The following is an 18,066-nucleotide window of genomic DNA, read 5'->3' as shown; positions in this document are numbered from 1 at the left end:
AGTGACTTCTTGAACTACTTGGACATGTATAGGAGACTGCATGAGCTTCAACAATGGCAAGTGCCAGATTTTGCATCTGGGACATGGCAACTCTGGCTGTACATACATACTGGGGGATGAGGTGATGGAGAGCAGCTCCATGGGGAGGGATCTGGGAGTTCTGGTAAAGGGCAAGTTGTACATAAGCCAACAGTGTGCCCTGGCAGCCAAGAGGGCCACCCGTGTCCTGGGTGCATCCAGTACAGCATTGCCAGCCAGGCAAGGGAGGTGATTGTGCCGCTCTGCTCTGCATGGTGCGGCCTCACCTGGAGCACTGTGTGTAGTTCTGGGCAACACAGGATAAAAAGGATATTAAGCTACTGGAGAGTGTACAGAAGAGGGTTACAAAGTTGGTGAAGGGTTTAGAGGGAAAGCCATATGAGGAGTGGCTAAAGTCACATGGTTTGTTCAGCCAGGAGAAGAGGAGACTGAGAGGAAACCTCATGGCGGCTACAGCTTCCTCACAAGAGGAGAAGGAGGGGCAGGTGCTGATCTCTTCTCTCTGGTGACCAATGACAGAACCCAAGGCAATGGCAGGAAGATGTGCCAGGGAGGGTTTAGGTTGGACATTACGAAAAGGTTCTTCACCCAGCGGGTGGTGGAGCACTGGAACAGGCTCCCAGGGGAGTGTCACGGCCCCAAGCCTGATCGTATTCAGGAAGAGACTGGACGACACCCTCAGACGCATGTTGTGAACTGTGGGGTTGTCCTATGCAGGGGCAGGAGTTGGACTTGAGGATCCTTGTGGGTCCCTTCCAGCTCAGAACATTTCTATGATTGAATGAGTTAATAATGGGCCTTCTTACAGGTTATGTTGAGATTCCTACTGAAGTTTTATAAGAGACTGTAGAAGATGCTTCCAGGTCTCTGAAGGATCAGGTTTCAACTTCCGCTTTCATTTGCTAAGAGTCTTTGTACAATTTAAGAGCTTTTTTCCTGCCCCACTGAAGCATAAATAGAAAAACTAGACTACTGCAACCTGAGGCTTCATAACCCAGAAGGTAAATAACATTTCTACTGTGATGTGTATTAGTTCACACTTATAATATTAAGCCTTGTGTTCAAATGCACTGAAAATACTATTATCCACGTGAAAGGTACAACAAAATAAGAAAGCTGTCCAGGATGGTAGTGTCAAATGTGATTCCTCTGGGTTTTGTTTTGCTTTTGTTTTTTTTGTTTGTGTGTGGGGGGTTTTTTGTGTTCTTTGTGTGTGTGTGTGTATGTTTGTTTGTTTTTGTTGGGTTTTTTGTTTGTTTGGTGTTTTTCTGTAGAAAATACGTGTGTGTGTGTGTGTGTGTGTGTGTATTCATGTTCCATGTTCTGTTGATAGACGGGTGCTGTAATGCAGACAAGAACACAATTGTATACCTTCCATCTTCCACAGTAACTGTTCATGTAAGCTTAAGGGTAGTGCAGACAAGACTAAAAATTATGAAGTTTTGAAGGAAGTAACATTTTTAGCATATAACCTGTAAAGTTTTTTTTTTTTAATCAGAAATAGGTGCATCCTGACATGAGGCTGAGAATCCTGTGCTCTCCTGCTGTCTTTGCTATTGCATTTACTACAATTTAGAACTGCAGAGTGGGAGTTCTGAAAATTAGTCAGGCAAGCTGGTGTTCTGATGCTGGGAGGGTGGTCATTAAGTCCCTGAGATTAAAAAAAAAAAAAAAAAGTTTGTTTAAAATACTATTTTACAACAGTGACTAATTAAATTCTTGCTGCTGCCTTTAGAAAGTGGCTGAATTTCACACTACCAGAGTTTATTTGCAAAATAAGGAGTTCTTAAGTGCTAAATCAAATTAAGTGAGATAGACTGCCTTAATGATGTATGTCATGAGGAGAATACAGTGGAAATAAAGAACAAACTGTATTGTTGTCTCAGTGACAGCTACATTTTGCCAATTCAAGAGAGAAAAAAACGAGCATGGATAGAAAACATTGGAAGTTATAGTTTCAGGGTTTCTCTCTTGCTGTTGTTTCTTCTTTTTTTGTGTGTAAGAATTTTGAATGGAGTCTTTGAGAGATACCATTTGCATGTTTTCTTGTAAAACTATATTAATGCTTCAAGTTAAAGTTAATTAACCCCCCACATATTTCATCTGAAATATGTTTCTAAACTTAGCAGAGCTGTGGTAGAGCATGTGCTCAAAGATGGTTTAGATAAAACATGTTCAAACTGTTGCCTGAGATAAGATGTCTGAAAGATTAGTCTACATTGTAAAGCTACCTAATTCTGAATCATTGAGGTAATTCTTCAGAGGAATATTACTGTTGATAGTTGTTCTTCTACTATAGTGTTCTCAGGTTTTTTAGGATTCATAAGTTATGTTAGCCTCCCTGGCATTATGTTATGATATGAAGTTCTTATCAGCAAACCTTTTTTTTCCTCTATTTTAATGGTAATTAGTCTTTCTATTTGTTTATGCTAAAATGTTTTGATAAATAATTATAAATGAAAGCTGCATTGTGCTGTCTCTTGGATTATATATTGTTAACACAGTTAAAATAAAGAAGTATCCTGAAAGGTTAAAATATTTTATCTGGTTCCAGAATAACCATAAAGTGTCATAGTCTGATCCCTGGAATTCATCGTGTACACATACGCTGTGTCCTCTTTAGCAGAAACTTTAGAGTATTTGTCTCATTTTCAATGAAAGACACTTGAATAGACACTATTAAGGAGAGGTGGTTTGTACAAATTTCAGATTGTTTTAATCTTCTGCTGAATAGTCTGCAGTTGTATCACTATAGCATTATAGTGTGAAGGTAACTTAATTTTATTTGTGGTTTTTGTTTGGTTTTATATAGTAGAATCAGAGTGGTTTTGTTGAAAGGGACCTTTAAAGATCATCTATTCCAACTCCCCACCCCATCACAGGTAGGGACATCTTTCACTACATCAGGTTGCTTGAAGCCTCACCCAACTGAATAGATGTGTATTTGTGTGTGTTTGACCATATATATATATATATACACACACAGTTTTATGCCAGTGCTGATTGTTTCTGTACGATTGCAGACAAATAACACATCTATAGGTAGTGGAAAAACTGCAGAGGTTGTCATAGGGAAGGGATAGTAATACTTGATTTACTGTCTTTCAGCTCATAAATCCATATTTGAAATGTATTGCTCTTCATGGTTGTTAGCTGTAAATAATTTCTGTGCTCAGAGATTATGTAACGATATTTCTTCTCAGACATCAGATGTTACTACCCACACAAAATCCTAGAGATAAGTTCTGCATAACCAATATGCTGGGTAAACCTGTAGGATACTTCAGCACCAGTTTGGAACTTGAATGGCCGAGTTCTTACACCACAGAAAACTGTTTTCTTAGGGAAGAAAAAAAAAGTAACACAAACTAAAAGCAGGCATATATTTTTATTCCCCCTGCTTTGTGGGAGGTATTTTAACATTGAGACTTTGCCTTTGAGGTGGGAGGTTCAGAGGGCTTGCATAAGATGATCCTTTCTATTTGTAGGGTAAGACTTAGAGACATACATTTCATCCAGCTTAGTACTGAAACCATGGTACTACTTCAGCTCATACATGTACCAGCAGTTACGTGCTGTGTTATAGAAGTCAGAATAACGCTTGCAAGGGAGTCTCTTCAGCTGACGCATTTCATTTCTAAGTGATGCCTTCCACAAAACAGTCTTGCAGCTTGTGACAGGCTGGTCCTCCACTGAACAACTACCAGTGAAAACTTAGAGTGAAGGAGTTTCGTGCAACAGAAATGTTTTGGGTATTGAAATTGAAATGTTGGAGTCCGGCAGGTATAGCAGAAGGCTGTCTAATGGGTAGCTCTGGCAGCACAAAAAGGACTCCTGGGAAGGCACGAGCCTGTTGTTAACATCAGGAGGCGTGTGATCTGAAATTGTGGTCTACTATTTAAGAGCAATATATGCTATTACCTTCCCTCTCCTTCCAAGCTTTTACCCCAGAAACAATGCATCAGCAGAGGTTCTGATTTCTCTCTGTTCATGATGGTAAAATTTAGACATGCTATTTAGGAGTGAAGCACTTAACTTTGTGGTTTTGGTGCCATTAGCTTTAGTTATCACTACTGTGTTGTTGCTCTACTAACATGCCTCTTCCATGGATAGTAGAGTGGTGAAGCTTTAACTAGAGTGCAGCAAACAGCATTGTGCTGTGTGTTGCAGTGAAATCCATATGATTTGGTGGAAAAACAAGAATAATAGTTAACTGAAAGTTAAGCTGCAGAATCGTTTGGGGTGGTCGTGTTTATTTCCATGGATTTAAAAGCTCATCTGAAAGCATTTTAATGTTTCTAAACAACCAAGTTTATAGATGGGGTTAAGCTCATTCACAGAGAAAGCTAGTCTGTGTGGATGCTGTTTTTTCCTCCTTTTGCCTTTATACTGCAAAAAACTTTTAACACTGCTTTGTCTTCCTCCCTACTCTGATAGCATGATCATATTATTATTGTTGAACCTGATGTTATTGGCAATTTGTATGGCTTGCATTTTTAGTCTAACACTTGACCTTCTGTGAAACACTCCACAATAATTAGAACACTGTCAGACAAAGTAATCACCCAATTTCAAGTTTGGTTTGGTTAGGGTTTTTTTTGTTGTTGTTTTTTGTTTTGGTAATTGTGCTGTGATCTAGGAAGGTTTGGGAAAAAAAAAATTAGCTGATGGCAAGTCAGAACGCCTGTCTTTTAAGTGAAACCTGCAACTGCACTGCTGGGACTTGTGCTGCCATGTGTTGGAGGCATTGGTGCCTAACTGGTAGGCGGTGGTGCTTCTGTTCTGAAAGTTAGTGGTAGTCTTTGAAGACTGGGATAAGTTGTTTTGGATGTGTCAGTTTGGATCCAAAAAAGCTACTTGTGTTGTTTTTACCGTATCTGCTGCTGTCAACAGAATTACCCTGAAGAGTTGGTTCGTTTGTGTGTCATCTTATGCACGTAAACAGGGAGTTTCTGTTCTTCCTTAACAGTAAAGCTCATTGCTACTGAGTACATTAAGCATGCTAAAAACTTCTTTCTACTTTTATGTGGAACATGACATTCTTCAAGACTTCTAACAAAATTTTGTAACAGAAGTTTTTATGTTTTGTGAGTTAGCTTTTTTCTTGATGGTTTTCCATATTAAGGGTTTAAGATAGTTCCATGATGGCATTAGACATGGCTTTTTGACATTCCTCATATTTAAGAATCCTAAGTTTTATGGTTTTCTGTTTATTTGTAATCAAGTAAGTGAGGTTTAGTTACATATACTTTAGAAGTCAAGATGTTCTTGGAGCATCAGTTTATTTTCAAAAAATCAGGTTGTGTACCTCATTAGTATCTTTAGAACTGTCAGTGTGAAACTGAAATGTAAACTGAGTTCAGAATACTAGTTTTAGGAAAACAATTTTCATTTGCTTTCAGTGAATATCTTCAGTGAGGGTTTGAATTAGTGGCAGTAACTGCTTTAGTTTCTATAAAATTACTTTGAACTGCTGAATCAGGTTTTAACTTCAATAGACTTGTGTCCTTAGTTTCAGAGAGCACAGTGAAACACTTCATTAAGTACTAGCAAATGAATTGTGACTTTAAAAGGATTAGGAAGCGATTTTCCTTTTTGGAGGTATGACTTCAGATTCATGGCACAGTAATGACTGGGGACATACCATAAAAAAACAAAATTTCACTGGTAGAAAAACTCAACTTTTGTCGTTTTCTAGTTATTGTTACGAAAATAACTACTTAACCAGTGAAATTAAAATATCTATATAGTACTTTGTTTTCATCATGGGCCAGGGGGAAACTGTATAATACATACAGGTGTTAAGAAATATTTACAGTTTCTTGAATGACAGGTCAATGGCTTACTACAAAGCATATATTAGTTTCTAAATCTGGAGGTTTTTCAAAGTTTGCGGTTTTGTGGCAGTGGGGTTGTTTGGTTTATGGGATTTGGGGAGGGTTGTTGGTGGTGGCTTTTTCAGTAGAAAAATATAATACTAGACTGCAGTTGATTCACTACTAATATCTCCCATGGAGGAAAAAATTTGATCTCTGGTAAGCTTATGGAATGCCTGTGAGACCCGATACGGTCACAGGAATGATTTGAATTCAGAGTTTGGTTTTGCAATCAGTGATCCTTCTGTGCTAATGTATCTTAATCTGTAGTAAGATATTTTTGAGTGCAGTAGAAAAAACAATCCTTATGCTGTGTTCTTTAGTAAGGTAGTTAAAAAAGCTAATTGTTTCCTATTGCATTGTCAAGTGCGTTTGAAAATTTGAGTGTTGTTGCCCTGGTATCATTCAGTATAGATTTCTGGTAGAGATTAAAGAGGTGAAAGGAAGACTTGAAATGTGGAAAAACTGCTAAGTTCCTCTAAACAAATTTTTAACTAGTTTCACAAATTCTTATGAATTCGTAACTGTGGTTATCAAAGTTGGCTCTTCCAAACATAGTATGGATCTTTCTAAAAACTGCAAATTACTGAACATCTCCCTATTACTGTTTTTTCCTGGAAGTATTAATTTGCGTTGCTCTAGTGTTCCTAGAAGTCAATGGCTGCGACTGCATAGAATTGACAAGTCTTAGATGTAAATGCATTTTTCTGCATAACAGTTTTACCAAACATCAAGGCATGTATATTGCCTTATTCAGTGAGGCAGAAGCATAAGGAATGCTTTCTTTTTCCTCAGCTGGGTCACTAGTTAGGGGCAATTCTGTTTTTAACCCCTGCAAGAAAATTGGCAGCAGGTTCCAAAACTGAAGTAAAAGAGGGTAGGCCAGCACTGATTAGCAGATTACAGAAAACACTGTTACAGCAATGACATTTCTTACGGAAATGAAATTAAATGGGTCATTGGACCTCACTTATTTTAGCTGTGTGTAGCACTAATTAATGGGTTAATCCAGATGTTTCCTGCCCGAAAATGTTAGTCGGAAATAAATTCACCTGTAATTCTTCAAATTTTTGGGTGATCACAAGTTTCTGTAATAAAATCCTAAAAAACTTCAAGAAGTTGTTGTCGCTTATCTCCCTCATCTAGAGGAATGTGATGACTGAATGTTTTAGGAATCTGATGAGTTTAGCTGTAGAGAATCACCAAAAACTTCTGCAGATCTTCTATGAACCATTGACTTACTCAACAAATCGGTGGCTTGAGTAGTCGTTGCAGCAGAATCAGTGTTTTGCTACATTTTACTTGTTGGATTTATTCAACAAACTTCTTTTTTTAAACTTCCATGAAGCAAAGTTATTTTACTATCGTTTTTCCCTGTGCTATGCTCAGTGGTTTTTAAGAAGCTTTCTTTTCTGTTTTGTTGTCTTTGTGATATGGAACATGCCTCTGAATATGAGGGAAAAGTAGCAGCTCTAGTATTTGTTTTGCTATATTCTTTTATGTCCTCTGTTCACTGTGTGTTTTCAAAGTAATGGAATACGAAGCAACTAATTGTTGAGTATGAAAACAAAATATTTTTATCTTAACCAAGTCTCAAATCAAACTATTTATACTTGACCTATTTTGTTTTTCAGAGTACTGTAATTGAAAGTGCATCTTGTACATTTGAGGAAGGACAAATTCATGATTGAATGGTGGATTAATAAGTGGCTGTCTTATTCCAAGAGCAAGAAGATATCCTGGGAGTTGGGAAGAACTGGATTTTCACCCTAGTCCAGCAGCTTTGCTGCTCACTTAAACACAGATGAATGAAGACCCCATTTGGAAAATCACCAGGTCAACGGTCCAGAGCTGATGCAGGTGAAGTGTTTTTCTGGGTGGTTTTGTTTGGTTTTAGTGGGTAAAAAGTGTTCTGACTCTGTAGATTTAATATATTTTTTTTATATGTATGTTAATGTTTTTATAAAGATGTTACCATTCCTTTCTTAAAAGAACATTCACTTATGGTATAGGAGCTAATAAACTGAAAAGGCCAGCATTTTGAGGGTGAAAAGGTTACAGATGTATGTTTTTCATACTTCTGTTCAATTATTTGCTTCTTAGTTGAACTTATTTAAATGTAAATTGTTCTGTATATTTAGTAGTTTTTTCTGTTATGAATTTATTTCATGTTTTTCAGTGAAGGGGAAGTGCCCTTCTATTTCGTGATACAGCAAAGCTCATTAGTCAGTGACCTCTGGGGGGAAGGATTTTGTAGACACATGATGCAGCATATTGTCTGTCACTAACCATTGCAAATTGATGCTTTTCTGAAAAAAATCTTAAAACTGTCATGCCTAAGTGGGTAAGCTCAGTTAACTTTTAAAATAACCAAGCAATAGTCCATTATGGTCCTTTCAAGTACCCATCCAATTCACTGAGATCTGAAGCAACTGATAACAAAATTTCTCTAAAAACCCTTTTGAAACTTTTGAAACTCTGTTTGCCTGTTATTAGGTTACATTAATGTTCATTTACTCTCTCTCATTTGAAATGTCTCCTGATTTCTAAGGTAACTTAGGCAAATATTTTTCATAAATGGTTTCCAAGGAGAGACCTGGTACAAAGTCTTAAACACTTGCTTCAGTGAGTTTTATTCTGTCAACTGAATCATCCTTCCTCTTGGGACTAGCAGAATATGTGTGGGAGTAAAATTGTAAGAGAAAGGAGATCAGGCTTTGGCCTGATACTTAACTTCAGCCTTGTTGACTTCTAAGCATTAGCTGGGCACTGTGCCCAGGTTCAAAGAATTCAGATGCTAGGTTTTTAAGGCAGCTCTTAGAATAATTTTACTGAATGCCGTCAACATGACATGTGGTGACAACAAAAGTACAGCACTTATTTGAAGTGTCATGGTGTGAAACTTAAAAGGGTGATTGTGTGGATGAATTTTGTTTGTTTGTTTTTTTTAATGAAAACCAGAAAAGTTAAGCTAGGACATCTTACTTAAATACACTGAAAAGAAAATTTTGCTTCCTATTTGTTCTTTTGACTCTTTTTTTTTAAAAAGAAAAAAAATGAGAATTCATAGACTTTTCTTGAAGAGTCACATTTTCCATTATTTCATTTATAGTTTGTCCTATAACTGACACCATTCAAAATCATTGTTAAAATGGACATTGTTTAGATGCCATTTTTGCTTTTCAGTATCCCCGTACAACAGTTACAGTTTTGTCTTTTTTCCTCTGAAGTTTCTTAATCTTAGCAGAGCACTCCTTAACTTGTATTCATTTGGTTAATGCACTATCACTGTCATTTAAATACAACCCGTAATTCACACACATTTGGTCTTCCTCAGCTCTTGGCATAGTTGTAGCCTCGGCTTGGGTGTTGCTGACTTTCATCCTCCAGCTATGATATTTTTGAGGAGAACAGCTGCTGACCTCCTTGCTGTCATTGTTCTTCCTCCTAATCATATTTGGTGAGCTGAGGCTAGATAGCTTTCACTAGTTTGGGGAGGGAGTGGGGGGAAAGGGAGGGTATGGAATTACGTGCTGCTGAGTTCTTGATTGTGGATACACACTACGAAAGAGTGCAGTAAGCAGCTGCCATTAGAAGACTGCATAGTCCACTCTACAATGAAGGTTGGAAGATCAGGTGTAGGACTTCTAAAGGCAGCTACTGAGCAAGAAAGACAGGTTTATCACAGCAGTAGTTTCACTGATAGTGGTCAAATTCTTCCTTTGAAAAAAGCAGCAAGTGCAGTAATTTAGTTCATCAGAGTTTATAAAATGAATGGTTGGAAGAGAGGCCTTGCAACGCGATATAAACTAAGAATATAGCAAGTTAGTTTTTGGTTGTTTTTGTTTTAAGTATCTCTAGGAGAGAAAGCTATCAAAAGTTCAGCCAGGTAAAGTGACAGTGTGGTTTAGGTGGCAACTCTACCCCTTATTTTTAGAAGGAGAATTTGATTACAAACAGGTGAAGAGATGTTCTTCCTTAGTTATATGTTAAAAGTTAATTTCCTAGAGGGTGGAATTACTTAGTCCTGCAGTTGTGGCAATATTCTCTCTGTTTGGATTAATTATATGTCAGTGATCCTTGTGACCCTTTATAGACTTTTTAAAGTGGTCATGGTGATGTTTTGGGTTAGGTTTGTGGTTGTTGGGGTTTTATTTCCCCTGTTTGGGAATGTTAAGGATTTATCCTAGTTAAGTGATCACTGAACTTGGCAATTACTTTATTTGAAATATTTAGTAAAGAAAATAACAAGGTGAGTATGACATTTGTTACCTACCTAACTGTAGAGATGCGGGTTTGATAGATTGACTGTTATATGGATAAGGAATTGGCTGGATGGCTTCATCTGAAGAGTTAGTCAATAGTTCAATCTCCGACTGAAAACCAGTGACAAGTGGTGTCCCTCAGCGATCTGTACTGGGACCAGTACTATTTAGTATCTTCATCAATAACATAAACGGTGGGATTGAGTGTACCTTCAGCAGGTTTGCTGATGACACCAAGCTGAAAGGTGCAGTTGATTCACGGGAGGGAAGGGATACCATCCTGAGAGACCTTGGCAGGCTTGAAGAGTGGACCTGTGTGGAAATTTAACAAGACCAAGTGCATGTCCTTCACCTGGGTTAGGGCAGGCCCCAATATCAATACAGACTGGGGGGTACTGGTGAATGAAAAATCAGACAAGAGCCAGCAATGTGCACTTGCAGCCCAGAAAGCTAACTGTATCCTGGGCTGCATCAAAAGTGGTGTGACCAGCTGGTCAAGGGAGGTTATTCTCCCCTTTTACTTTGCTCTCATGAGACCCCACCTGGAGTACTGCATTCAGCTCTGGGGTCCCCACCATAAGAGGGACATGGACAAGTTGGAGCAAGACCAGAGGAAGGCCACAAAAAATGGACCAAGGGGTGGAACACCTCTCCTATGAAGAAAGGCCAAGAGAGTAGTGACGTTAAGCCTGGAGAAGGCTCTGGGGGCACCTTATTACACTCCTCAATTTATAAGGTAGGAGTTATAAGAAAGATGGAGAGAAACTTTTTACCAAAATGTGTAGTGACAAGGCAAGGGGTTTCAGGCAGAAAGAGGGCAGATTTAGGTCACATATAAATTTTTAAAAAAATTGTGATGAAGCATTGGAAGAGGTTGCCCAAAGAAGCTGTGGCTGCCCCATCACTGAAGTGTTCAAGGTCAGGCTTAATGGGACTTAATGCAACCTAATCCAGTGAAAGGTCCCTCCCCATAGCAGTGAGGTTGAGTTAGGTGATCTTTAGAGATCCCTTCTGTGATTCACCAGAGCAGCTGTAAAAGAAAGTCTTTTACACTAACAAGTAACTTTTAAACAGGATTTACTGTACTTCACAGCACAATTGATCATCTGGGAATAGATAGTACAGCATTAGTATATTGGTTTTTTTCCTCCTTATTAAAAGATGGCAAAAGCATGGAAATAATTTGTGAACTTTATATTTGATCTGTTAATTGTGAAATCGTGGGATTCTAGGAGACTCTTGGATCATGTGCAGGTTACAAAAAACTATCTGGAAATATAGATAAATCTTGAGAAATAAAGGGAGATGGAGAAAAGAAGAAAAGCTAGACTTATTTCTTCACAACAGTAGAGTACATGGCTACAGCCTCTGAGTTTGTGCAAAGTATAGAGTTGCTTTCCAGGATATAGTTTCAGTAGATCAGCCACCTATTCCTGTGCATGGCAGTGTGCCTATCTCTTTAATTGGTGTAGGCCTGTCTCCAATATAAGGGAATATGGCTTTTTTTTTTAATTAACATTGTGCAGTATTATTGATTGTGAAATAAATTGTGATTACCTGTGTCTTTACACTTATATTTGGCCTTTTTTAGTTTAGTGATCACCTATTTAATGCTGTATAAGTGAAAGTCATGGTCCTTGAGAGTCTTTCCTAGCAGTTATCTTCCAGAGGTATATAATCCCACCAAACTGCCTAATGGTCAGGAACAATTGTATTGCCTTTACTGGATGGTTTGAAAACAAAGTAATTTCATAGTAAAGAAGAGAACTAGGAGACATGAAATCATATACCAGCTTTTGTAGTTTTTTTCCATTTAAAAGCAAGTGCAAATTGTTTCAGTACTGTCTTCGTGATCTAAGAGAAGAGACTCCAGACCTACATGTGATGTGCTTAAGATTGCAGTGAAATCCTCTGACAGAGTCAGAATTAATTTTATCTCTGTACTTCTGGTCTACTTTGATTAAAAGAATTCTCTTTCTCCAAACTCTTTTAATTTACATTGGGTAATACTAGGTCTGAATAAGCATGTGGACGTATTTCTTACATTGCTGAAAGTAACGCTGAAATAGCCACCAGATATAGCAAAATTCCTGTGGGATTACTGCTGTTCCCACAGAAGATTCTGAAATCTAGCTTAAAAGAATGTAGCTTTTGCTTATTGATGTAAATATAGGAGATATTCAGAGAAATAAGATATCATGGTGTGTTTTGAAGAGTCTAATTTTCCTTGGGTGAATGGAAGGCACTGTCTGATGTGACAATAATAAACACATTGCCAGTGGCTTTCTCACATCCTTCTTCCTATTCTGTTGTCCTAAACCTCCCAGCTGAAATGACATGCATACTTCCCTTGGAGTCAACAATCTGAAAGAGTGTTTGTTTTAGTGTGTTTTGTCTAATCCTTTTTCTTTCTTTGTAGAGGTATTCAGAAACATGGTTTCTAGTTTTGCTGTTGAATCTTAAGGATCTGTTATCAGCAGAATTAATCAAGCCTCTAAAAACACGTAGACCATGTGATAATTAAATGCTTAGTTGTCTTGCTTTTAACCAGGAGCTGAAGTTTGTGTTCACATTCTGTTACAAAAAATGTGTTTCTGTGCTCCTGTGTAAGCAACTGGAACATAAATATTTTCTCCTTCCTTAGACCCATCAAAGTCTGAGTCTTCACTGCTTATTACAAAGAAGATTAATACTAATCCATTTCCTTTTATTTTTGTTCAGTATTTTTTTTTCTGCTTTTATGTTCAGGGCAATTTAGTTCTACAGAGCATACTGAATGTTATCTAAAATATGGGATTTAATGGAGTGTTCTAGTTAGAACTTGTTTTTCCGTAGTTAAAAGTAGGTAAAGAACATTAATTTAAACCCATTCAGTCAATGGCATTCATGCTGTATAAAACATAATAACTCTTCTTTATGGTTCTCTAATTAGTATTAAACATCTTTGAAGTCACATTACTGCTTGTGACCAAACTGTGCTTGACCCCACAACGCTTTGTACACAGATGCTTTTTTCTCTTTAAAGATTTGCATGAGGATAACTGCCCTTAAATTGCTTGGGATTTTTTAAATGCCTTTCTACTTTGAACTAAGCACTTGACAGAGAATCACTAGTGTTAATTAGACTGTTTAGATAGTACTGGAGATTTCAGGAGAATTTAAGCCACATTACTCATGTTAGATTCCGTAATGATTATGTGAAGTTCAGCAATATATGTGTATGTTTAAAAAGTGAATTAAAATGTTATTTTTTCTCAAAAATGTTGTAAGTCATTAAGACATAACTATATGACATCCTAGGCATGACTTATTAAAAAGTCATGCATTTACAAATAAATATGTAAAGAAACTACATGCTATTGGCAATTCTTAGTTGAGAAAGGAGAGTCTTCTGCAGAGCTGATTTCTTGCCACATAAACAACTTTTATGTCTGTTTTATTTTGTGGTAGGTTTAATTCTTTTAATCTCACAAAAAAAAAAAAGCAAAATACACAGGATTTAAGATATCCTCACACATGAGAAGAATTTTAGTATTTCCAATTAATTTCTTAATTCCTGTAGGGAAAATGAAAACAAAAACAGTTCTAAATATTTTTATTGTGAATTGGTTGTGATGGGCTTCACCACTTCAAAGGAATAATGCTGGAGCTGTTCAAAGGCTGTCTTGCATTAGCTGCTTGAAATAAATGTTTTATTTTGGCATGGGTCAGATGGTATTTTGCAAGCAAGAGATTATAATTAAAGAAGTGCCTTGGGGTCAATAGCTATTCATCTGTGTGACAGGGTCTGTTCAGCATACATTTTATATTTTTATTACTGGTGCTTTTTTCTTATTGGAACATACTATCTTCTTGTGCCATCACTGGACTTTAGTGTAAGCTCCTATTAGGGAGATGGTCTTTCACGTGTTGCTGTGAACAGATAAAGTGTGTACATCTTATTGGTGCAATTTGGAGGGTTGCAGCATTATGTAGTAGATGGGAAACTGGTTCCACACTTGAAGACCAATGTATAAAACATGTATTTGCTTGATTTATTTTTTTTAATTGTTTTTTATAAATATTATCTGTAATTGTTTTAGCAGTTACTTTTAAAGTGTGTCTTGTTTTACATGTTATTGGTAACAAGTGGGAGAAGAAGCAGTTAGAAGCAGTTCTGGTGTGTTACTGCCATTTGACAGGACATAATTGTTTTTCAGTGACTGAAGGTCATCAGGCAGTGAAATTTGGGAGTATGTTTGTGAGGGTGCATGTGTTTAACAGTGCAGCTGCTACATCAGGCACATTTAACAATAAGACAGCTTGAACTCCTTAAGTTGACTTCTTTAATTCTTCTGATTTCAAAATCTTCACTGAAGATTGTGAGGATTATAGGTGTACTATATGAGTGTATCTTGTTAGCAATAAGGAATCTGCTGTCCTGAGTGATAAATAATAAAGTGGTACTGTTGACATCTTGAACACTTCCCTCTCTCTGTGCCATCCTTCTCCTCCCTGAAGTTTAGTGTGCTGGTTTGACTGAAAGCAAGATAATTTTCTTCATGCAGTTAGAAACCTTCCTTCTTCATAGCTAGAACGGTGGTTGATTTGATTTAGTTTGAGAATAAGAAGATACTCTGGGATAGAGTTAATGTTTTTCTACAAGTAACTTTGCAATGTTTTTGAGTTGGAGCGAAGAGAATGTAAGAGCTTATTACTGTTATGTTAGTTGCTCTCTGGGAGCCAAGGTCTTTCTGGCCTCTGTCTGGAGGTGCGAGGCAGATAAGAAGGGAGGCATGGATGGGGTAGAGCTTGGCTGACATCCAGGCTGATCAGTAAGAGTATTCCATAGCATTAGTGTCACCTTTCATGTTAAAGGAGAGTTGGGTTTTCCGGTTGGGGAGATGGAGACCTGTTCCAGTTCTACTTCATTTCATTTGAGTTCCATTCACGGCTTCCTTTAGTTTGGCCCTCTGCCATTTTGCAGTGGCCTCTGGGCCTTTCTACCCTTTTACCTCCTCCCAAGGATCAATTGTTTAGGACTGATATGTTCTCATCCTGGGACTGGCTGCTTGGTGCAGGTGGAGTTTGTGAGGAATTGATTTAAGTATCTTTTGGTTCATATTCTATTTCCGTTTTGTGCATAGTAATAGTGGTGGTATATTAGTATTTTGTTAAACCGTGTTAATTTAAATCCACAGGTTTTTCCCTTCTCATTCTCTCACCTATTATTTGGGTGTGGAGAGTTGGAGTGAGTAAGCAGCTGTCGTGGTTAGATCACTAGCTTAGGTTAAACTGTGACATTTAGATACAACTCTAGACTCTGGATGTTGTTGAACTTTGTGCCTATGAGTAGCTTATGGAGCTCTTGCAGCTTTCCAGTAGCAGTGGAAAAACTTGCTGAAGGAGTTCTCCTGGTTGAAGAAGGATTCAGGCAGGCAGATTTATCAGATCATTCTGATTTTGACTTTGTTATTAGAATATGCTAAATGTAAGGATTCTGTGCTGTTCCATCACCCTATTCAGAGCTGCTTTAGGGGACAGAAATGTTAATAATTCAGTGAACTGTTGCCACAATTTCTGCAACTGTCTAGCCAAGTGAAGTGCTACACGATTCAATAATGTAGCTTGAGATGTCTTTAAAACGAGTTTGCATCTCCTTGACTTACCTTCTGCTACCCTTTTTCCTTCAGATTGGAATGATGATAGGGAAGATAAAAGAGAAGGAGGAGAGACTTAGGCTTAAAGTTGGAAGGTTTTAAAGAGTTTTACTAATGCTACTAATAAATAGAGAATATATACAACATATACAAAACCAATCTTGAGTGCTTGATGTGGAGTTGGCATCACTTCAGCAGTGGTGGAGCTGGATGTGCGGAGCTGGCATGGTCCTCTCCAGATCCCGGCCACGGTTGAAGAGAGAGTGACCCTCGTGATCACCCTCTTATATAGAGGGTATGACAATTATGGGTTGGAGTACGTAATTGATCCTCACTTCTAGTCACCTGTTCCATCCACCCCTCCTCAAACATGCCCCTCTCATGACAGAACGTGAGAAAAAAAAATGCAGGCAAAAACTCAAAAGTACAGCCACCTAGAAGAACTTGGCTGAAAGAAAAATCACTAAGAGAGAACTGGTCTTGTTTTTAACAAAACCAGGACATTCCACCCCTTATTCCCTACCATTTGAGTCATACCCAAATCACTACTGCTTTCTGCCTGTCTTCAGATGTACACACACACACAAAAATATGTATATTACTAGTTCATGAGTGCAAGTCTCTCTAGGCAGGAGAGATGATGTGCAGTCTGGTGCAGTTTGTGCCCGTGAATTGTCAGAGATGTCAGTCTCAGGAAAGTTACTGGACACTGCTTGAAGTCAGCTCATGGTTCATCACCACCACTGCATCAACCTGAAAGACACTTATGGAACACTGTTAGTGTCATGCAGCAATTACCCTCATACAGTTTGAAATTGAGTGTTCTCACCCAGAATCAGTTCTTCTTGAGGTACACATTGGACTTCACCATCCTTCAGCATCACCCACCAAGTACATCCAGGCCCTTGGGCAAAAACAATCCCACGAATGGGTTTGCCTTTGCCCAAAGCAGGAACAATCCAGACAGCTTTTCCTAACATACTCCTTCCATGCACCACAGGGGCTTTATCCCCTTCTACTGTATGTAAAAACTCTGACTGAGCAGGGCCAGCTCGATTGATTGATCCCCTGGTATTAACTAACCAGTTGGCTTGTGGCAAATTCTTATCCCAATTTTAAAAGTTCCGCCTCCCATTGCCTTCAGAGTAGTTTTAACAAACCATTATATCACTCAATCTTCCCAGAGGCTGGTGCATGATAGAGGATATGATATATTCATTCAGGACCATGTTCTTTGGCCCAGTTAGTTATGAGACTATTTTTAAAATGAGTCCCATTGTCTGACTCATTTCTTTCTGGAGTACCATGTCGCCACGGGACTTGCTTTTCAAGGCCCAGAATAGTATTCCGGGCAATGGCATGAGACACAGGATATGGTTCCAGCCATCCGGTGGTTGCTTCCACCATTGTAAGCACATAGCACTTGCCTTGATGTGTTTTAGGGAGTATAATATAGTCAACCTGCCAAGCCTCCCCATGTTTATATTTCAACCACCACCCCCCATATCACACAGGCTATAACCTTTTGGCCTGTTTGATTGCAGCACGTGTTTCACAATTATGGATAACCTGCAAAATAATGTCCACGGTTAAGTCCACCCCTCAGTCCTGAGCTCATTTATATATTGCATCCCATCCTTGAGGCCCTGAAGCGTCACGGGCCCACCGAGCCAGAAGAAGTTCACCTTTATGTTGCTAGTCCAAATCCACCTCAGCTGCTTTAATCTTAGCAGCCTGATCTGCTTGCTGGTTGTTTTGATGTTCCCCAGTGGCTCAACTTTTAGGCACATGCAGTACTTTCAGCCAGGTTCTCGAGTCGAGCAGCAATGTCCTGCCACAATGGGGCAGCCCAGATAGTCTTGCTTCTGCGCTGCCGGTTATTCTACTCCACTGCTTTAGCCACCCCAACAAGGCATTTGCCACCATCCATGAGTCAGTATAGAGATAAACTACTGGCCACTTTTCTCTTTCAGCAATGTTCAATGCCAACTGTATGGCTTTTACATCTGCAAACTGGCTTGATTCACCTCATCCCTCATCAGTCTCTGTCACATGTTGTGTAGGACTCCATGCAGCAGATTTCCACTTTTGATGTTTTCCTACAAGACAACAGGATCCATCAGTGAACAGGGCATACTGCTTTTCAGTATGCCTCTGATCATTCATTATATGGCGGGGCTTCCTCAGCATGCATCACCTCCTGTTCTTCAGGAAATACTCCAAAATCTTTGCCTTCCGGCCAGTCTG

The 18,066-nt window shown here is 38.5% G+C and overlaps 1 protein-coding gene across 4 annotated transcripts in view; it reads left to right on the top strand.

Moving 5' to 3' along the window:
• Positions 1–18,066, top strand: part of SPIN1 (spindlin 1) — a 61,320-nt gene that overhangs the window by 23,057 nt on the left and 20,197 nt on the right. For all 4 annotated transcript variants that reach the window (XM_065045779.1, XM_065045780.1, XM_065045778.1 and 1 more), the window contains exon 2: positions 7,550–7,775. In XM_065045779.1, coding sequence (XP_064901851.1) covers positions 7,724–7,775 — 52 coding nt within the window. In that variant the 5' untranslated portion in view covers positions 7,550–7,723. The remainder of the gene's footprint in view (positions 1–7,549; positions 7,776–18,066) is intronic.

The sequence above is a fragment of the Columba livia genome, chromosome Z (assembly GCF_036013475.1).
Source record: "Columba livia isolate bColLiv1 breed racing homer chromosome Z, bColLiv1.pat.W.v2, whole genome shotgun sequence".
NCBI classification, from domain to species: Eukaryota; Metazoa; Chordata; class Aves; order Columbiformes; family Columbidae; genus Columba; species Columba livia.
The sequence above is the reverse complement of the archived record's forward strand: the minus strand, read 5'-3'. Positions and strand labels throughout refer to the sequence as shown.